General features: G+C 61.7%; 1 protein-coding gene across 1 annotated transcript; it reads right to left on the bottom strand.

The window, feature by feature from the left end:
* Positions 1–268: 268 nt before the first annotated feature.
* On the bottom strand, positions 269–15715 carry LZTS1 (leucine zipper tumor suppressor 1). Its single transcript, XM_014259541.2, has 4 exons — positions 15599–15715; positions 4007–4416; positions 2871–3695; positions 269–2266 (listed from the first exon to the last, which is right to left on the bottom strand). The coding sequence occupies exons 2-4, from the start codon at positions 4355–4357 to the stop codon at positions 1616–1618; spliced, it is 1827 nt and encodes a 608-aa protein (XP_014115016.1). The 5' UTR covers positions 4358–4416; positions 15599–15715; the 3' UTR covers positions 269–1615.
* Between the last annotated feature and the right edge of the window lie 5633 nt (positions 15716–21348).

Here is a 21348-nt window from a genome sequence, read left to right as displayed (position 1 = left end):
GGCCAGGCAGTGCCAGAACCGGCCAGACAGTGCCAGAACCGGCCAGGCAGTGCCAGAACCGGCCAGGCAGTGCCAGAACCAGCTGGACAGTGCCAGAACTGATTGGACAGTGCCAGAACCGGCCAGGCAGTGCCAGAACCGGCCAGACAGTGCCAGAACCGGCCAGGCAGTGCCAGAACCAGCTGGACAGTGCCAGGCCCAGCCAGGAGAGCTGGGGCAGTGGTTTGGGGTGCTCAGGGCCGGGCGCAGAAGGCACAGACTGGTTCCTGTGTGTCACCTTTCCAGGCTGGAATGGCACAAGGGATGCAGAATTTTGCACATCTTGGAGCCCTTGGCCGAATTGGTGGCGTTGGGATTGTGCAAGACCCCCCCACCCTCCCCCCAAGACCCCTGGAATGGGGCAGTGGGTAAAAAACTGCAGCAAAAATATCATTGCACTGGCACAGAGGGGTCCTGGCTGGAGCCCCCCCCAAACTGGGCGCTGCTGGTTCCCTCCCCAGTCAGGGGGACACGAGGGTCACCAGCAGTGCCACCTCATTATCCGTGGAGCCACTCGCTGGTGGCAGGACGAAATTTTAAGAGCTGGGGTAGAAATTAAGGTGAAAGTGGTTGTTTTGGGGTGTTTTAACCAGCTTCCCCTGGCAGGATCCAGCGGGATCAGGGCACGGGAGGAGATAAGGCAGCCGGGGGTCCCGGGAGGGACAGCCCCGGTGAGTGCGAGGGGCTGTGGGGTGAACACAAACCCCGTTCCTTGGTCAGACCGTGGCTGGGACATTCCTGCGAATTCTTGGATCCGGCTGCTCTCTGGCAGCCGAGAAAAGGGAATGAGTCCTTGGTGGGAGCTGGGAATGCCGGGCAGAGGGAGGGCAGTGCAGTGAGTGGTGCAGTGCAGGGCGGGCTGTGCTCGGACTGAGCGCTGATTTCGGGGGGTTGGGCTGTACCGGGGGGTGCAGCTGGGGACCTTCCTGAGGCCCTCAGGGCTGGCAGGGGTGGATGTGGCAGCGGCAGGAGGTGGCTCTGTGCTCCCATGGCACCCTTGGGATCCAGCTTTCCTGGATCCAGCCCTTGGGATCGGCGCCGACAGAGGCTGAGGAGGAGTGGGAGCTTCCTCCAGGGAGCTGGGGCTGATCCCTGTCACTGGCAGTGGGCAGGACTGTGCTGGGCCATCCCCAGAGCTGGGCCATTCCCAGAGCTGGATCCTCCCTGGAGCTGGGCCATCCCCGGAGCTGGGCCGTTCCCAGAGCTGGGCCATTCCCAGAGCTGGGCACACACTGGGGCTGATCCCTGTCACTGGCAGTGGGCAGGACTGGGCTGGGCCATCCCCGGAGCTGGGCCAGGCTGGGTTCCCCCAGGCCTGGAGTATCCCCTGGGCGCTGGGCACAGATGGCAGAGAATTCCCTGGAGTCCTGATCCATGCCCGCCCCACCGGCGGCTCCTCGGGGGGCAGAGGGGGCAGTGCCAGGGCGGTGCCGGGGCGGGGGAGCTGCGGGCACGTCACCATTGGCACGAGTGGCTTGGTCACCTCTGGAACACGACGGGACAGGGGGGACACGGCTCAGCTCGGCTGTACAAGGGGGCCGAGCATCTCCCCGGGCTGCGAGGAGGGGACGGCAGCTCAGATCTCGGTGGCGATGATGTCCTCGTAGGGGACGTCGGCGCCGGGGATCTCCAGCTCGATGGGCTCCTTGCCGTCCTCGCCCGCCGCCAGCTGCTGCAGCATCTTCTCCAGGCTCTGGTTCCTCTTGTACATGTGCAGGTAGCTCTGCTGCAGCTGCTTCTGATAGTGGATCACCTTCTCCTTCTCCTCCTTCCACGTCTGCCGCTCCTGCTGGAAGCTGCAGCTCATCTGCTCGTTGTTGTCGCGTTCCGCCTGCAGCTCCGCCCGCAGCCTCTCCAGCTGCCCCTGCAGGGCCTGGGCATCGTCCCCGCCCGGCCGGGGCCCCTCGCTGAGCTGCTCGCGGAGCACGGCGAGCTCGGAGCGCAGCTCCAGGATCTCCTGCTCCAGCAGGTTCACCTTCTCCCGCAGCAGCTCCGACTCGTTCTTCTTGCGCTGCAGCTCGTTCTCGCACACCTCCAGCTCCATGGCCTTGGTGCGCAGCGACACCTCCAGCTCCTGGGTCTTCATCTCCAGCCCCTCCATCTTCAGCCTCACCTCCTTCAGCTGCGCCTTCAGGCTCAGGATCTCTGTGGTCTTGGTGGTGAGCTCGGTCTGCGACTCCTTCAGCTGCTGCTTCAGCAGCGAGATCTCCCCGGATTTCTGGCACACCTGGATGGGGATGAACACCTGAGTTAGGGCTGGAGCGTGGGGAAATCCCCTGTGAGCTGGGCACAGCTGGGGTTCAGCTCATGGAGACCCTCAATTTAACGTTTTTACAGTTATTTATTATTAATTTAACTATAATTATTATTTATAATTAATATCACAAATGCCTCTTATTAAACGTTGGAATTTCCAGCAGATTGACAGTGTTTGCTCAGCCACACCAAGGAGTGAGTAAATTAAGCAGAGAGTGGAAGGTTTTAGTGCTCCCTAACAAACGGCCATGGGAAGCCCAGGTGGTTTCTTGTGGGAAGGCAGCTTTACAGCTCCTGTGGGGCAGGAAAACCTTGAGCTGGGGGCTGGGAATGCCGAGTTATTTTAGTGCCTGAGGGGTTTTGTGCTCTGCTGTTCCCTTGGGTGTGAGGGGAAGGGTTCAGAGGGGCAGTGAGAACCTCAATCCCAGCTCCTGGGGGACTCCTGGGATTTCACATCCATTTCCTACAGCCTGGGATGCTCCTGGTGGATGCAGGAGTGGAGATGGGAAGGGCTGGGGGGTCTGGAGCTCTCCCCCTCCACATCCCCTTTGCTCTGCCCCCCTTTCCCCTCTCACCTCCCACTGCGTCTCCTCCAGCGCCGGGGCAAAGCTGGTCTTCTCCTTCTCGTAGGACCTCAGCTTGGTCTCCAGCAGGTTCTGCTCCTTCATGAGTTTTTCAAGCTCCTCCCTCAGCTGCTGCTTCTCCTGCTGCAGCTGGAACACCTGCAGGTGCAGCACCTGCTGCGTCCGCTGCGTCTTCTGCGAGGTTTGCTTGAGTTTGCTGTTGCATTTCTGCTTCAGCCCCTCCAGCTCCTCCTTGCAGCGCCGCTGCTTCTCCTCGTAGGCCTGGCAGGAGCTGATTTCCTTCTCCTCGAAGCTTGACTGCAGCTCCTGCAGCTCCCCCTCCCTCTCCAGCAGCTTCTGCTCCAGCTCCTGGATGGTGGACTCGTCCGTGGCGATGGGCGAGCGCACGCAGGTGCTTTTCTCGGCGGCGGGGTGGTGGTGGGGGGCCTTGCCGGGGTTCAGGATCTTGTTGCCGCCGTCGGAGAAGGACATGGCCTTGAGGCTCATCATGTTGCTGTCCTGGATGATGGCGCACTGCAGGATGTTGTGGGCAGAGCCCCCGAAGCGGCTGATGGGGCCCATGGGGGTGACGAGGGGCTCCAGCTGGTAGCTGCTGCTGGTGCTGTGCGTGGGCAGGCTGGACATGGAGTTGCGGCCGGAGTCGGACAGGCCCCCCGAGCACGGCAGCGGCCGCAGCTCCTGCTCCTTGGCCTTCTCCGGGGGGTGCAGCTGCTGGGCCAGGGGCCCCCCGCTCTCGGGGGACGAGCGCAGGATGGCCCCAGAGCGCGGCAGCACCGGCTTGAAGGCCGTGGGACGAGGCAGCGGCTTCTCCCCGCCCTGCCGGGGGAGAGCAGAGCCCGTCAGCACCGAGCCGAGCTCCTCGAGGGTCCCCCCGCCCCTTCTGCCCCCCGGGACTGACCCCCGGGGTGGGACAGCTGGGTTTGGAAATGAAAGGCTCCAAATCCCTCGGGTCACGCTGCTGATCCAAACTCCCGAAAGCAGAGGGTGGCAGAGTGCCCCCAGCTGCCCCTGTTCTCCCTCAGCTTCCTCACGGACACAGCCCTGCCGTGGGACCTGCGGACACTTGGAGGACAGACGGGTTCCAGTGTGACATCCCCCCGCTCCCAGGGACACTTTTCCCCACTCACCACCTCCAGCTGGCTGGGGAAGGGCATCAGCTTCTGCGGCGTGGGAGTCCCGAAGTCCAGCCCGCTGCTCCCGGCGGGCACTCCCAGCTCCCCGCTGCCCAGGGCGGTGTAGTCCGGCCGCTGGGAGCCGTGCGACTTCTGGCTGACCTTGATGTAAAAGAAATCCTCATTCTTGCTGCTCTTGGAGCCGGACTTGTGGCCGGAGTCCTGCGAGAAGCCGAAGCGGAGCAGCCCGTCCGAGTAGCGGTTGAGCTTTTTCAGGTGCGAGGACTTGCGGAGCTTGTACTGGGAGGCTCGGCAGTGCTTGCTGTGGAAGCTGTGGCCGGAGATGAGGCTGCTGACGCTGCCCATGCTGCTCCCGGCGCCGCCAGATCATAGCACGGCCCTCGGTGTGGCCGGGAGCGGCGAGCCTGGGGACACGGGGACACGGCGTGAGCCAGGAGAAGCCACCTGGGGGTGGTGGCAGAGCCCCCCGGTTTGGGGCTGTGGGGGTGGGAACAGACTGGGGGGGACCTCAGAGCTGTCCCCAGCGCTCTGTGACAGGGACAGCACCTGAGAGCGGCGCCGGGAGGGTCAGGCTGCACCCCCAGGGTGGTCGGGCCCTGAGCAGGCTCCAGTCTGTGCCTGGGAGCATCCTGGATAAAGCCAGGAAAGTTCCCTGCGGGAGCCTCTAAAAATTCCCAGAGGAGGAAAAGGGATTTGTGGCGATTTTTAGGTGCCTGACAGCTGCGATCCCAACAAGTACCCGCTCCTCCGCGCTGGGAGCCGCAGCCGCAACCTCTCCCGCATCCCTGGAGCTCCCGGATCCCTCTCCAATTCCCAGTGCTCCTCTTAACCCGCCTGGAAAGGGACGCCGAGAGGTTTAATTAGCGTTAATGGCTGTGCGGCACTCGAGGGGACAAGAGGCCCTGTGAGCGCTGAGGCACGCGGGGCTCTCTGCTCGCCCGCTTTGTTGTGAGGGAAAAAACAGAAATAAAACAAAACCCCAGCTCCTGGTGGCCTCTGTGGCTCTTGGCTCTAATGGGGCTGAGATCGGTAATTAGGGGTGAGCTGGGAGAGGGGGGAAGGCACGGAAATCAAAAGAGCTGAGTCCTGTTTGCCCTGCAGGAGGAGGGAGGTTTCAGCTCCGTGCTGGGTTTGGAGCAGCTCAGAGCGTTGGGTGCTCCAGTCCTCTCCCGAGTTCCCATGGTCCAAGCAGGGATCTGGGGGTTAAATTGGGGGTGGTGGACGGGGTGCAGGATCGCTGTGCCGGGGCCTCCTTGCTGCCCCATCCTCAGTCCCAGTCAGTCCTCTCCTTCCCACTCCTCTCTTTTCCCATTCCTCTCTTTTCCCACTCCTCTGCTTTCCCACTCCTCTTTTCCCACTCCCCTTTTCCCACTCCTGCCATTCCAGCTGGGCTCCGGCTGCTCCCAGCCAGGGCAGCACCACCTGCACTCATCCCTCAGCTTTATTCGTTTTCCTCTCGCCGTGAGGACCGGGATGGAGGAGAAGTCCTGGCAAGCCAGAACATCCCCCTTAATCCCCAAATCCATTTTGGGAGATTAAGGGAAGCAAGAAAGACCCGAGGCCCGAGCGGCTGCCGGGATGCGGCTGAGACGGCACAAGCGATAACCGGCTTTGGGAGGAGGAGGAGGAGGAGGAGGAGGATGTGAGGGACACGGTGATTGTCCCCACACACTGCCAGGGTGGGAAAGGCGCTGTGACAATGCCACAGGTGCGGCCACAGCGTCCCCAGGCAGCTGGAGAGAGGGTGCACAGCTGGAGAGCACTGGGGTGCACAGCTGGAGAAGGGGTGCACAGCTGGAGAAGGGGTGCACAGTTGCAGAGGGGGTGCACAGCTGGAGAAGGGGTGCACAGCTGCAGAGCACCGGAGTGCACAGCTGCAGAGGGGGTGCACAGCTGGAGAAGGGGTGCACAGCTGGAGAGGGGGTGCACAGCTGCAGAGCACCGGGGGTGTGACAGCCAGAGCTCACAAAATCACAGAATTAGAAGAAAAGGCCTTTGAGGTGGAGTCCAGCCCAAGCCCTGAAAGTCCCCGTGCAGTGAGAGGGGTGCCTGGATCTGTGTGTGGGGTCACGGTGTCCTCGCTGGGTGCCGTGATGTCCCCAGAGCTGCTGGCTGAGCCTCGCCGGGGTTTGCTGTCACTCACCAGTGAGCGAGGACAGAGCCAGGAGAGACGCGAGCGCGTCCCTGTCGCTCTGTGCCTGCAGCAAATGAGCCTTTCAAGAGGTTTCTGTCGGCACGAGCCCCGTGTCCCCTCCCTGAGCAGCGTCTGTGACCCCTCCAGGGGCTTCCAGCTCCCTCTGGATCAGGGAATCCCGGAATGGTCGCGGTGCCTGTGGAGCTCACCCGGTGCAGCCCTTCAGGTTGGGAGCGTGGGGGTCCTGGGGGGGCAGATCCCGACAAACAGCGTGGGATGAACCCATGGCATCGGGGAAAACACGTGGATTCACCCACTCGGGCTTGTGCAGAAAGAGGGGGAAAAAAATGAATGGCATCTCATCATCCCAGTCATGCCTACTCTGCACGTGGGAGCGCCGCTCTCCCATCGCCTCCTTCCCCCACGGATTCAACCTGATCTCCCTCGGCTTTTCCCCCTTCCCGCTGCAGCAGCTTTCCCTGCACCTTCCCAAGCAGGTCAGCCTGGCAGGAGCCCTCGTTTCCTCCCGAGCCTGGCGGTGCTGCTCTGCTCCCTGCCGATCCTGTTCTTCCCCCTGGCTCTGGAATGCCAGCGCTTCCTTCTTCCCCGTGAGCTCTCGCCCACTCCTTTTCCCTCCTGGATTATTATTCATCCTCGCCGTGCAGATGCTCCCACACATTTGGGTGTTTGTTGGGAGATGCACGGATAACACGGAGCAGCTGCCAAGAGCCCGGCTCAGGGCTCGGCCTCCTCTTTCCTCTTTCCCTCGAGCACTGCCAGGTGCCGTGCCCCTGTCCCACTCGGCGATTTGGGGCTTGGGGACACCGGGAATGTGGCCCTGGGGGGGAAAACTGGGAATTTCCATGGTGAAAATGCTACCTGGGGCACCTGAGGTGTGCTTTGATGAAAGGAATGGCTCAGTGCAGAACCTGGAGTGCAGCACTCGCTCTGAGCTGGGCTTGGGAGCTGCACCAAGCCCGGACTGAGACTCCAGGACCCCCAAACGCTGCTGAAACCCCTGGGCTGAGGAGACGAAGCTGCCCTGAGCTGTGTGAGCATCTGCCCGACTCCATTCCAGCTCCTGCTGCTCTCCCCGAGCCCCTGAGCTGGGGCCGGCCTCTCGAAACCCTGCTCCTTTTACTCCCTCAAACCCTGCTCTTTTTTCCCTCCAAACCCTGCTCCTTCTACTCCCCAAACCCTGCTCTTTTTGCCCTCTGCTCATTTTGTCCTCCATACCCTGGTCTTCTTACTCCCCAAACCCTGCTCTTTTTCCCCCTCCAAACCCTGCTCCTTTTATTCCCCAAACCCTGCTCTTTTTGCCCTCCAAACCCTGCTCTTTTTGCTCCCCGAACAAACGGCAGCATCCAGCGCTTGGAGAGCCCCGAGCGCAGCCGACCTCGCCCCCACCCCGTGCCCGAGCCCCTCCCGGCGCTACCGGGGCTGAATTCAGCCCCTGCTCGGGCAGGCGCCGGCCTCGCGGTGCTCCTTTGTGCCTCGGGGCCCCACAACAAGGCTTTCATTCACTGCCACTCATTGTCCCCGCTCATTCAGTGACATTCGCCGGGCTGGTTTTGATCGCGGCCCGGCGGTGAATGGAGCACAAAGCGCTCTCCATGTGTTCCGCCCCGATTTGCCATTAGCGAGGAGCGGGGGGGACACTCGTCGAGAAGAATAACCAGCCTCAATTACACGTTCCAGCCACTCGAGTGGCCCGGGAGTCCATCACACTGAGAGTTCTGTCAATGAACACCGGGAGAATTCGCACCCTCCGCTCGTTAGGGGAGCCCGCGCTGCCTCTGCCAGGGACTGGGTGGGCTCCGTGCCAGTGTGGCTCTGCCACTGTCCCCTGGCAGCTGGGCATCCCTCTGCACGCCTGGGGGCGAAGGTGGGATTTCTCAATAGAAAAAAGAAAAAAAAAAGGCAGAAAAAAAAATAAATAAAAAAGGGCAATTTGCATGGCAGCGGCAGCAGCAGGTCCTGCGGGAACGTGGCTCGGGTCAAGGTCACTCGTGTCACCCTTCCTCCTGCTGGGAAAGCCAAAAATCATGGCTGGATTCAGCAGCAGCTTTGGGAAGGGTTTTGCAGGAGCTGCGGACACCCGAGGAGCGCTGGGGGCCGGAGCCAGCCCGGGATGTGACAAAAAGCGGCGGCGCTGGGGGAGCAGGGGGGACGCAGCCCCGGCGGGGCCGCGGCTCCGAGCCCGGGGCAAGCAGCGCGAGCCCAGCAGCGATTTCCGCGGTCACCGCTGATTCCCAGCCAGGAGGAGCGGCCCGGGCAGCCCCACCCCAGCGGGGAAGGGCAGCGCTTCCCCGGGGCCGAGCGGGGAGAGGCTCCCGGGCCTGCCCGGGGACCATTGCTCAACCCGCAGAAAATCGGTGTCAGCAGCGTCCCGTGACTCGCCGCAGCTGCCGAGCCTCCTGTTTGCTCTCTGCAGCCTCAGCCCTGCAAATCCCCGGCCTGGAGAAGGGATCTGCTCTTCTCCTCTCTGCCTCGCAGCCCCCGAGGGACGTGGGGGTGACACGAACCCTGAAAGGCCCCAGGCACCGCCAGCAGCTCTTTAATCCCCCGGGATCCTGCGGGGAGCCACAGCCCTGGGGAAAGCCGGGCATGAGGAGAGTGCTGAGCTGGGGAGTGGGACTGGAAAAGGTTCTGGCCCCAGAGGGTGCTGGGCACTGCCCAGGCTCCCCAGGCTCCAGGAGAGACTGGACAGCGCTGCCAGGGATCAGATCCCGGGGTGTCTGTGCAGGGCCAGCCTGGGACTGATCCCTGCGGGTCTCTTCCAGCTCAGGACATTCTGTGATTCCAGAACTAATCCTCAGGCTTGGAATGCCACCAGATCATGAGTGATGAGAGACTGAACGTCCCTTGCCTCACCTCCTCCCACCTGCCGGCCCTGTGGAACGGCGTCCCTGAGTTTATCTGGGAATCTGCTGCTCCCAGGCCAGCCCTGGAGCTGATCCTGGCTGTGTGCCCTGAGTGAGGAGAGGTTTCTGGAGCCCAAAACCCCCGGCTCTCCCCACAGTTTGTGTCAGAGAGGTCCAGAGCCCAGGAAATCCGGGAATTACGGGGAGCTGGGCTGGAGATGGCCCCGTGTCCCTGCCTGACCCCGGGCAGGGGCTGTTCCCAGCTGGCTCCATGCGGCGGATGCTCCCTCCTGGATTCAGGGCAGCCTGGGAATACCCGGGGAGCTCGGGGGGATCCCTGTTCCACCCACCTCGCCTTGCTCTCTTTTCCATCCTACTGACACCAACATTCCTGCGAATAACCCTCAGCCCTGCCCGCGCCGTGCCCAGAGAGCAGAACCCGAATTTTCCTCCCTCTTTTTTTTTGGGTTAAACCCACTCCAGCCACCCCCAGCTCCCAGCCCCGGCTCCACCACGTGCCAGACCCTCCCAGAGCTCCCCGTTTCCATCCCCGCTCCTGCCACCGGGATTTGGGAGCTCGGTGATTCACAGAGCACCCACACGAGCCGCGTCAGTCATGCTCCGGGTACAAAGGGAACGCGTGTGAGACACCGTTAAATATTCCTGGGGCGGAGAGAAAGATCCTTTCAGCTCCTGTAATTCCTCCCAGCATCTGGCTTTTCGCACTAATGAGCGACTGAGACGGCAATTAGAGCCCTGCTAATTAGCAAGGCAGAAATGCCTCTCCCCGCTCAGATTTGGGGACACCTGAAGGGTGACAGTGGTCGAGGGAATTCGCACCCCCTCGATCCGTGGGGAACGGCCGCAGCACCAGGTCTGGGGGCAAATTGGCCTCCCGGGGATGCTGCGGGGGACCCCCCGATCCCAAAGGGGACCCTCGCAGCGGGTCCCATCCCCCGGCAGGTGTGGAGCGGCTCCTGCCCGGCCCCCCCGCACGGGCTGCGATATTTTGGGAGCCGTCTGGGGCTGGCAGGTGGTGCCGGGGTGGTGACAGCTGAGCACGGCTTTCACTCGGGAGCCGCCAGGCCCCTGCTCACACTTCTATTCCCGACCCTGCTCCGCGCAATCTGCCGGGGTGGGAGCTGAAATTCCCGGCTCCCAGGGGCTGCTTTGCCTCAGGCAGCTCCGGGAGGGTTCGGGGGATGAATCCCTGAGCTGCCGGCGGGGCTGAGTGTCCCACACGCCTCCCACGCGCTGTCCCCGGGGTCTGCTTGATGGAAAGGCTTTGTCTGTCCGGCTAAAAATAGCAGGAACTTGGTGTAACTCGAGATGAGCCCGAAATACTTTTCCTCCCAGCTCTCCGCTTCCACGGGCTGTGCACGCCGCTCCATCCCCTGAATTATGGATAAAACTGGAATGAGGGACAGCAAAGCCATTTCCCTCAGGGTGTGACGAGGTGGTGGCACCAAGGGCTCCATCCACGAGCCACCAAGCTCCCCCAAAACCTGCAGGAAATACCTGGGCCGAGGCTCTTTGTGCTGCACAACTCCCCCGGGCACACGGAGGGGAGCAGCATCCTCTCCATGTACAGGCAAAATTTAGAAGCGGTGCTCAGGCTGCCATGGAGACCGGGCTGTGTTTGCAATCTCCGCGCCTTTTATTGTCTCTCCCCCTCTCCCGAGCGGCTGAAAAGCAGCCAGGAGCGGCAAGGCTGGCATTGGCACTGCCCCCCGGCTCCTGGTGGCCACAGCACCCAGCCCACCCCTGGCTGGGTCCCCTCTCTGCTCCCTCACCCCCTCTCAGGGCCACCTCTGGGGACCATAAAGCAAATTTGGGTTCAGATGGGCACCGTGAGCAGCCACCCTCTGCTGTCCCCTCCTCCCTGCCCGCTGGGGACAGCCAGGGAGGGGGGACAGGGGCTGAAATTGGGCTGGTTTGGGGCTTTTCCCTAAAGCCAAGGGCTGGACACTGCCTGAGAAACACGAGGGGAGTGACCGACCCTGGCAGCAGCTGAAAGCCCCAAATCTGTGCCAGCCTGAGGAAAACTGTGAGAGTGAGGGACAACCTCTCCCAGGCAGGGCCTGAAGATCCTCCTCGAACTAAAACCCGAGCCAGATCTGGGCTGGGCTTTACTGTGATTCCTCCTGTGCTGCCCTTCCCCCTCTGTGGTACCTGTTACACCCCGGCTTGTCCAAATTTGGGGAGTTTTGGCCCCTGCCTGGTGCTCAGAGCTGAGAAAAGGCAACTTGTGCTCGCTGATGAGGAGCCAAGCTCAGTGCTCGCTGTGAGGAGCATCTGCTGCCGCTGTCTCCTCATCCCCAGCTCCTCTTCCCAGAGCATCACCTCCCATCCCAATGCTCCAGTGCAGCAGCAGAAGTGGGGGAAAAAAAGGCAAATTCAGTTCTTGCTTCCTATTTTCCTCTTCCTCTCTTTCCCAGACTTGGCCCGTGGTGAAATCCACCCCTTTAATGCCTGGCTGCCAAATAGAGCAGCTCTCCCAACAGGGAAATGTACATCAAAGTTGCAGGGAATATTTAATTAACCTTTAAAGGAGCTCTTCCCTAAGTGGCTCATGGAGATGTCACTTAATTGTTCCGAAAACTGAACGCAGGATCTGGGAGGAGCAGGAGACGGCTCTGGCTGCTGGGAAAAAGGGGCACTTAAAGATTCAAATGTTCCTGGATCCTGAGCTGGAACCTCTGATCTTGGCTTGGGCAAGGGGCCAAATCCACAGCCCCGCACCCAGCAAGGCTGGGAGAACCCAGGGAACGCCTTGGGATGGCAACAGGGGCACTGGGGAAGCTTTTCTTTTCCCAGGAAGCTCCCAGCACATCCTGCCCTTCTCCCTTCTCCCAGAGCCAGGGCTCGGGGGACAAGGCTCCCCCAGAAATGATTAAAAATGCTCTTCTGGCAGGAGCTGCCTCCCGCTGAGGCCTGGTGCTGCCAAGAGGGGATAAACGGGAATATTCCAGCCCAGCAGGAGGAGTTCTGGCTCTGAGGAAGAGGAGGAAGAAGAGGAAGGTCTGGCTGGGAACACGTTCTGTGCTGCAGGAATCCCAGCACTGCTGCTGCAGCTCCTTCCCAGGATTTGGCTCCCCAGATCCAGGGAATGGCCACGTCTGGGTGCACTCAGAGCTTCCCAAAGAAAAAAATTGGGAATGTCTTGAGCCTTCCTGCTCACACAGGCTTCTCCCAGGGAAGGCAGCGAGCACAAAACCCGGGCAGCAGTGAAGGAGCAGCGCAGGGAAAGCCTTTGTGACCCACGTGCCGAATCCTTGTGCATTCCCTGCTATTTTTAACTAATCCCGAATGGAAACGCTGCTCGGAGCTCCTGCCCACTGCCGGCCTCGCTCCTTCCCTGCTGCTCTGCCTGACCCTGCGCTCTGCAGCTCCTGGAAAAATCCCCCCGAGGGCAGCTGGTGAACGTGGAACACCGAATCCATCGGGCAGGGGTGGGTTTGAGACCTCCCAAGGGACAGGAATATTTATAACACACCAGGTGGGAGCAGCGACAAACCCCTCCAAGCTTCCTGTGGGGCTGAGCTTTCCCGGAGCGCTGCGGGATCGAGGTCCCAGGGCTCTGCCGGGAGCCACATGGGGCCACAGCCGCGGCTCTGCCAGGCTGGGCTGCTCCAGGAGCAGCTTTAGGAGCAGCTTTAGGAGTAGTTTTAGCAGCAGCTCCCGGAATAGCTGCAGTGCTACTACGCTTTCACACTTGGCCACGCAGCACAGGCACCGAGCTCTGCCGGCGGCCGTGGGTGACTCGGTGTCCCGGGAAGGGACCCTGGAGCTCGGCTCTGGCTCTCGGGGATTTTTGGGATGGTCCCAAGGATCAGATTCCTGCCCCAGCCTCGGCTGGGCCCGGCTGCTCTGCGGCTGCTCTGTGCTGCCCATCTCTGCGTGCCGCGGATGCCTCACCTGAGCCTCACCTGAGCATGACCGGACCTGCCCACTGCAGACAGAGCCTTTCCAAGAGGGAAGAAGAGGGATTTGGGGCCGAGGAGAGAGCAGGGGGTGGAGGAGGAGCGGCAGTTCCCTGTCAAGGATCCCTGTCCCCTCCACAGCGGAGCTGCCACCGTGGGCTGCCCCTTCCACCCCGCACACCTGGGCACGGGAAGCCAGTCCTGGCAGCCCCGCAGCCGGGGGGGCTCTGCAGGGTCTGGAGCTGTTCTGGAGCTCTCGTTTTGCTGCCTGAGCCTCGCCTGCCTTCGCCTCCCCGCTCTCGGCAGCGCTGCCTGCCAGGGAGCGGTGACTAACGGGTGGGTGGGACGGAACGGCCCCGGCCCGATCCAGCAGCCCCTCCGTGCCAGGGAGCGCTCACCCGGGCACCGCTGGGGGCTCCGAGGGCGAGGGAATCCCGCAGCGGGAGCCGGGAGAGTCCCCGGAGCCGCGATTGTGTCGTTGAGTGCGCTTTTGCAGCTGCCATTAATTGCCCCCAAAGCTGATGGCGAGGATTTCGCACTCGCAGCTCTTTGTGGCGCTGATTAATGGCCCTGGTGATTAATGGCCCGGGCGGAGCGGCTGCAGCTCCGGGGAAAGACTGGATGGGGGTGCAGGTGAGCTGGACACAGCTCTGTCCCCACCGCAGGGGACAGAGTGTGACACTGGAAAAGCCTGGCTGGACACAGGGGTGAGCTGGACACGCACAGGGGACAGAGTGTGACACTGGAAAAGCCTGGCTGAGGGCACAGGGGTGAGCTGGACACGCACAGGGGACAGAGTGTGACACTGGCCAGGCCTGGCGTGGGAGGCTGGGCCACACAGGAATCCCTGGCAGAGCTTCCCAGGGAAGGTAAATCAGTGTCTGGAGCGATGGTTCAGAGTGGAGGAGTTTTTTTCCCTGCTTGTTTTCCACTCACCGCAGCCTCTGGTGAGGAAAACGAGCTCTGGGGAGGGATTTGGGCAGCCACGGGAACTCCCGTGGAAACGCACAGGTCTGATCCCAAAATCGGGGCTGGCGCTAGTCCCTCCTGGCTCCCTGAGGCCCACGGGGAGGAGAAGGGCCCGGGTCCCACTGGTGAGGAGAGGGACAGGAACCTCCCCATTGCCCCGGCCGAGGAGCTGCCGGGGCAGCCGCGGGGGCCGGGGGCGGTGGCACAAGGGGACAGCAGCAAACCCAGCCCAAAGTGCCCGGGAGAAGGGGACACACAGCAGGGATGCAGCTGAGCCACCCCTGCAGCCGGGATGGGGGCACATCCCTGGGGAGGGGGGATCAGCACCGGGGGTCCCACACGACCCCGTCCCTCTCTGGGTGTGGGACCCTCCTGCCACACCAGGGGGGACCCGTCCCTCTGGAAACTCCAGGAGGGGAAGCCCAGGCAGAGTCCGGCCCCTCCGGAGATGTCACGGTGCGAACAACGCTCGGGTGGCTGAGCCAGGACAGGGATGTCACGGGCCAGGACCGGGAATGTCGCGGGCCAGGACGGGAATGTCGCGGGCCAGGACGGGAATGTCGCGGGCTAGGACGGGAATGTCGCGGGCCAGGACCGGGATGCCGTGGGCCAGGACCTGTCCCCATGCTCGGTGCCCCCAGAGCGCACCGGGCTGTGCCGATCTGTCCCCGAGCGCTCAGTGTCACCTCGCTGAGAGCCCAGCGCTGACCCGGCAGCTCCAGCGCTGCTTTTCCAGGCGAGATTAATCCCTGGCTTTCCAGGAGCTGCGCGGGCACCCGCGGGAGCTGCGCAGCCTCCGGGCAGCGCTGACCTCCCTCCCACGCCTTCCCCGGGCTGCAGAACCCGGCACGGAGCGAGGGCGGCCCCAGGAAAGGCCGAACCTCTTCCAGAGGCGCTGGGATGCCGCTGCCGCATCCAGCTGCGGTTGGCATTTCCCGCTGGGCTCCCCGATGCCCGCGCCAGGCGCAGCCCCCGAGCTCCTTCATCCCCTCCCACCCACCCGGCCCTGCCCGCGCAGCTCCAGCGGCGAAGAATTCCTGCAGGAGCAGGCAGCCCCTTCCCGGGATGGCTCCGAGCTGATGACAACAAACCAAAGGCATCCGCTCCTTCCCTTCCGTTCCCCTCCTTCCCGGGGAGTCCGGGGCTCTGTAACCTGAGGAAGCCCGCACCGAGGTGCTGAACAGGCAGAATTTTCTCGCTGCCGTGTGAAAATAAGTTTTCCAGACTTCAGAGGGAAGCGAAAAACCCAGAGCTGAGCCCTGGGGGAGCCGCGGGAGGCTCCGGGCGGGCAGAGGGATGTGAGCCGGGAACGGGGGCGACTCCAGCCGCTCTCCCGGGGAGATCCTGACCCTTCGTGACCGAGCCTGAGCCCTGTCCCCGAGCCCCGAGCCGCGTCCCCACGGTGCCGGGCAGGGAGAGGGGCAGTGGGGGACACCCCCGGGGCCGCTGTGCCTGGGGGGGGGCTCACCCCAAATCGCCCCCATCACACTGTGGGGAGCCCCGACCGCGCATCTCAGCCCCTCCGGGTCCCCTCGGTGCCCCCGGTGTCCCTTCAGTGTCCCCGCAGCTCCCGGGCAGCTTCCCCCGGTACCGCCAGCGCTTCCCTCGCGCGTCTCCTCCGTGCTCCTGCCCGGAGCCCCCCGGGCACGGCCCCCCGGTGTCCCCCCGGTGTCCTCCCCGTGCCGTCCGTGCCCACCTCGGGTGGCCGCTGGCTCCTCGGCGCGGCGCGGGGCTCCGCGGGGCTCCCGGAGCCGGCCCGGCCGCAGCATCCCCGGCACAGCGGCGGCGGAGGAGGAGCCTCGACCCCGCGCCCGCGCACCGGGCCCGCCCCAGCGCAGCCCCCGGCTTTGTGCGCCGGCCCCCGGCCCCTCCTCTGAGCCCCCGGCCCCTCCTCTGCGCCCCGGGTCCGGGGCTTGGGCAGGAGCGGGATTTTCTGTTCGCTCTGGGGCAGATGCTGAGGGAGAAGGGACAGGGGCACGCGGGTGGATTTGGACTCTCCCGGCGCTGGGATTTGGGTCTGGCCCTTTGGGAAGCTCTGCGGGAATGGAGCCGAGAGCCCGGGGGAAGCAGCCGGAGCGGGGAGCCCGGCCGGCCGGGAAAGGTCCGGGTTGAAGTTCCTGTTCTGCTTGATTCGGAACGAGAACTCGGAGCAGAGGCTGCAAAATCCCGGCCTGGGGTGTGCCCGGCTCATGGCGCAGCCAGTCCCGGTGGCACCGACAGGGACCCCCGGGCCTCTGAGCACCGGCAGCCACGGTGGGGCTGGGAACTGCTGGGCCAGGGGGGCCCTGACCCCTCCCGGGCTCAGCCGAGAGCGAGGAACGCTCCAAAGGAAACCCCTGAACGTCTCTGCTAAATCAGTTCAGGCTGGGCCCCGACTGCTGTAGGCCGAACAGGTTGTGCTTGGCCACAGGTGAGCTCTGTCCTGCTGCTGTCCGTGGGATTTTCCAGCGTCTGTGTCGCTCCCGTTGCTCCGTGGCAGTGACATTCCCACATCCCTCCCGTCCCAGCCCCTGCCGGAGGCCGCTCGCCTCTCCCCCTCACCTGCTCGGGGATCTCCCCCGCCCCGGAGCTTTCCTGCCACGCTGACGCAGCGCTCAGGAATCCTCCGGGCAGCTGCCGGCACATCTGGGCTTGTCCCGGGCGCCGAGCGGAGGCTGCGGCCCGGGCGGGTACGCGGGGAGGGAGGATCGGCCGAGCCGGAACGGGATCCGCTCCAGCACAGGATCCCTGTTCTGGGATCTGCCATTCCAGATCGGGATCCGCTCCAGCACAGGATCCCTGTTCTGGGATCTGCCATTCCAGATCGGGATCCGCTCCAGCACAGGATCCCTGTTCTGGGATCTGCCATTCCAGATTGGGATCCGCTCCAGCACAGGATCCCCCATTCTGGAATGGGATCCACTCCAACACAGGATCCCATTCAGGCACAGGATCCCTCAGGAAGGAGAGGACTCCAGGCCTCAGGGACAGGGCCTAACCAATCTCACACTGGCTGGTGGTGCTCCATGGGATTGGGATGGTGCTCCATGGGATTGGGATAGTGTCTCATGGGATCAGGGTGGTGCTCTATGGGATTGGGATAGTGTCCCATGGGATTGGGATGGTGCTCCATGGGATTGGGATGGTGTTCCATGGGATTGGGATGGTGTCCCATGGGATTGGGATGGTGTTCCATGGGATTGGGGTGGTGCTCTATGGGATTGGGATGGTGTCCCATGGGATCAGGGTGGTGCTCTATGGGATTGGGATGGTGCTCCATGGGATCAGGATGGTGTCCCATGGATGGAGCTCAGCACTGGGATTTGTTCCGCTCCCCCACTGGGAGCCAGGTCAGATCCCCGGGAACTGTGGGCGGCGTAACCCCAATCCCGGCTCTCTGCTCCCGGTGTTTGACAGGAGCAGGAATGGTCCTGCGGCGCTGGAGGCAGCACAAAGCGCAGGGCTGGGATTGCTGCGATTTCTGTGATTTCTGTGATTTCCATGATTTCCGTGATTTCTGGGATTTCTGGGATTCGTGGTGCTGCAGACGAGATCCACCCCCTGCCTTTTTTCCAAGCCGTTTCCTGGCAGCTCCCTCGGTCTCTCCGCAGAGCTGAGCAGCGCTCCCACAATCCCGCGGCTGCCGCCAGAGCAGGAGGCTGGAATTTGCTATTTTTGGAGCTCCAAAGTGAAGGGAGGAAGAGGAAGAAGAAGAGGAGAGGGAGAAAAAGGAGAAAGAAGGAGAAGGAGGAGAGGGAGGAGGAGGAGGAAAGGAGAAGGAGGGGAAAAAAGAGAAGGAGGAGGAGGAAGAGAAGGAGGAGAAGAAGAAAGGAGAGGGAGAGGGAGGAGGAGGAAGAGGAGAAGGGAGGGAGGAGGAGAAGGGAGGGAGGAGGAGAAGGGAGGGAGGAGGAGAAGGGAGGGAGGAGGAGGAGGGAGGGAGGAGGAAGAGAAGGAGGGAGAAGAGAGAGCGGGTGGAGGAGGAAGAGGAGGGAGAGAGAGAAACAGGAGCAGAAACACGAGGAGGAGGACAAGGAGGAGGAGAGGAAGGAGAAAGCGAATTCACGTGAGCACAGGGATGGCTCAGCTGGGTTCTGCTGCGGGAAGAGGCTCAGGGAAATGACGATGATTCATTTTCGGCCGAGCTCGGTGCTTCTGTAGCAAACCCCGAACGGAGCAGCACAGCCCGGGCGGGATCCGGCTGGAGCCGCAGCTCCCGGGAATGCTCTGGGCTGGAGCAGGGCTGGGAGCTCAGGAGCTCCGCCACCGTGGGGGGTCAGGGGGGACAGAGCCCTGCGGTGTCCCCTGGCTGTCCCCGAGGACGTGCTCAGCTCCTCCCGAGCTGGAATTCACCCTGCCGGACTGGTCCTGGGCTGGAACTCGCCCATCCCATCCTAAATCCCATCTCATCCCAAATCCCATCCCGTCCCAAATCCCATCCCAAATCCCATCCCATCCCATCCCAAATCCCATCCCAAATCCCATCTCATCCCATCCCATATCCCATCCCAAATCCCATCCCAAATCCCATCCCATCCCATCCCAAATCCTATCCCATCCCATCCCGTATCCCATCCTAAATCCCATCCCATATCCCATCCCAAATCCCATCCCATCCCAAATCCCATCCCAAATCCCATCCCATCCCAAATCCCATCCCATCCCAAATCCCATCCCAAATCCCATCCCAAATCACATCCCATCCCAAATCCCCTCCCATCCCATCCCATCCCAAATCCCATCTCATCCCATCCCATATCCCATCCCAAATCCCATCCCATATCCCATCCCAAATCCCATCCCAACCCAAATCACATCTCAAATCCCATCCCAAATCCCAAATCCCATCCCAAATCCCATCCCATCCCAAATCCCATCCCAAATCCCATCCCATCCCAAATCCCATCCCATCCCATATCCCATCCCAAATCCCATCCCATCCCAAATCCCATCCCAAATCCCATCCCATCCCAAATCCCATCCCAAATCCCATCCCATCCCATCCCATCCCAAATCCCATCCCATCCCATATCCCATCCCAAATCCCATCTCATCCCATCCCATATCCCATCCCAAATCCCATCCCATCCCAAATCCCATCCCAAATCCCATCCCAAATCCCAAATCCCATCCCAAATCCCATCCCATCCCAAATCCCATCCCAAATCCCATCCCATCCCATATCCCATCCCAAATCCCATCTCATCCCATCCCATATCCCATCCCAAATCCCATCCCATATCCCATCCCAAATCCCATCCCATCCCAAATCCCATCCCATATCCCATCCCAAATCCCATATCCCATCCCAAATCCCATCCCATCCCATATCCCATCCCAAATCCCATCCCATCCCAAATCCCAAACCCCATCCCTCTTGTATCAGCACTTGCCCTGGCTGCCGCGTCCTCCCCCGCAGCCGCCTCTGACACTGGTGTTGCTTCACCTCCCGACTCACCTGGAAGCTTTCCCAGGGCGAGGGATCCTGGAGAGGAGCTGGGAAGGATCCCAGAGGAGGTTTGGGCTCTGGAGGAGCATGGGGTGAAGGCCGGGTCCTGAACTGCCCCCTGAACCCACCTGGATTTCCCCACGGTGGGACCTGATCAAACCCCCTCAAACATTCCCATCTCCCAGCTTTTATCAGAGATGAAAAATTCCTCCAGCAGAACCCAACCAAGAAAAAAACCCTCCCAAAAATCCACGTTTTGTAGTTTGGTGGCACACGAGGGCTGAACCGCGGGAGATTTGTTTCCCTGGAGGGAATTCGGGCAGGGAAATGTTCCCGGGAGCGAGTCCCTCCCTCATCCCTTCCACCCCTCCTTCCTCCATCACCCTGGACACAGCCCTGAGTGGATTTGCATGGATACATGGAATAAAATCCCTTACATTTTACTTATAAAGGAAAAGCAGAAATGACAAAGACAGGATTTCCCCCACCCCTTTAATTTTTATTTTCCCCTTTTTTTACTGCTACCAGATTATTTACAAATCCGTTGAAATTGGATAGAACTCGGCTCATGCTCGTCTGCTGCTCGGGGAGGGAATTACAAGATAATCAGATCAGTGATAAAGCAAGAAGTAGGTGTGTGTTTAATGACTTTTTCCCCCCACGGAGCCATGAAGGAAGATCGGAGGAGCAAGGCAAAGGCTGGGAAAAGAAACGAAACCTCTGAAGGCTCGGGGGGTTGGAGGGCTCCGGTGGCAGCCGGGGGTGGCAGGGAAATAAATCATGCCTTGGTTCTTCCACGTGGATTTTAAACAGATCCAGGATGTGAGGTGGGAAGTGCTGGGGGACAGGGAAGGGACATTCCTGGGAGCTGGGATCACACGGGCCTGGCACAGCTCTCCTGGTTTGGAGGATGGGCTGAGCTTCCCAAAACCACAGGGTCAGGAATTTCCCTTCCAAGTGGGGAGAAAGCGGCTGTGGGGCTGCCCAAAGGCTGATCCCAAAGGCTGATCCAAAGCCTAATCCCAAAGGCTGATCCCAAAGGTTGATCCAAAGCCTAATCCCAAAGGCTGAGCCCAAAGGCTGATGCTGAAGCCTGAAGCCCAAAGTTTGATCCCAAAACCTAAGCCCAAAACCTGAGCTCAAGGCCTGATCCCAAAGGCTGATCCCAAAACCTGAGCTCAAGGCCTGATCCCAAAGGCTGATCCCAAAACCTGAGCTCAAGGCCTGATCCCAAAGGCTGGCCCCAAAGCCTGAGCCTTCCAGGAGGTGTCAGAGCAGGGATTCGGGACTCCAGGGCTGGGATATGTCTTTGGGATTGCTTTGGGCTCAGCTTTGGGATTGCTTTGGGCTCAGCTCTGGGCTCTGCTTTAGGGCTCAGCTTTGGGCTCAACTTCGGGCTCAGCTTTGGGCTCAGCTTTGGACTCTGCTTTGGGCTCTGCTTTAGGGCTCAGCTTTGGGCTCTGCTCTGGGCTCAGCTTTGGGCTCTGCTTTGGGCTCAGTTTTGGGGCTGGGAATATTCATGAGCTCAGCCCCGCTGTCCCCAGCTGACATCCCGGGATTTTGTCCCCATTGTGCCGCACAAAGGGATTTCCAGGCAGGCCCGTGGATAATTCTTTGGATAATTCTTGTTTTGGTCGGGGTGGAGGAGAGGATCCATCCCAACAATCCCCTCTGGGCGGGTCCTTCCCGGCAGGAAAGGGGATCCCCGCCGGCTCCTCCGTGCTCGCTCTGTAATTTGGGGTGAAATCTGAATAAGATTAATCCCAGAATGGTTTGGGCTGGAAAGGACCTTAAATATCCAATTCCATGGGAAGGAACACCTTCCCCTACCCCAGGTGGCTCCAAGCCCCATCCAGCCTGGCCTTGGCCACTTCCAGGGATCCAGGGGCAGCCACAGCTTGGGAAGGAAAATCCATGTGGCATTCCCAGCACTTGGGGAGTTCCAGCCTACTTAGGCCAGGCTTTGCTCCCAGCTCCCATTCCTGGAGCCCTGAGAAGCAGCTCTGGTTCCAATCCCAGCG

Source organism: Pseudopodoces humilis, chromosome 30, assembly GCF_049639895.1.
Source record: "Pseudopodoces humilis isolate 2021_Gansu_Grassland_sample_001 chromosome 30, ASM4963989v1, whole genome shotgun sequence".
Classification (NCBI taxonomy): Eukaryota; Metazoa; Chordata; class Aves; order Passeriformes; family Paridae; genus Pseudopodoces; species Pseudopodoces humilis.
This window is presented reverse-complemented; position numbering and strand designations above follow the sequence as displayed.

What these genes read in the sequence shown, in the direction of transcription:
- LZTS1 (XM_014259541.2), bottom strand. Translation starts at nt 4,357, where the DNA reads ATGGGCAGCGTCAGCAGCCTCATCTCCGGCCACAGCTTCCACAGCAAG. An exon ending in TCCCCAGCCAGCTGGAGGTG is followed by an intron (nt 3,696 to 4,006) that starts GTGAGTGGGGAA and finishes CTCCCCCGGCAG; the next exon opens with GGCGGGGAGAAGCCGCTGCC. An exon ending in TGGAGGAGACGCAGTGGGAG is followed by an intron (nt 2,267 to 2,870) that starts GTGAGAGGGGAA and finishes ATCCCCATCCAG; the next exon opens with GTGTGCCAGAAATCCGGGGA.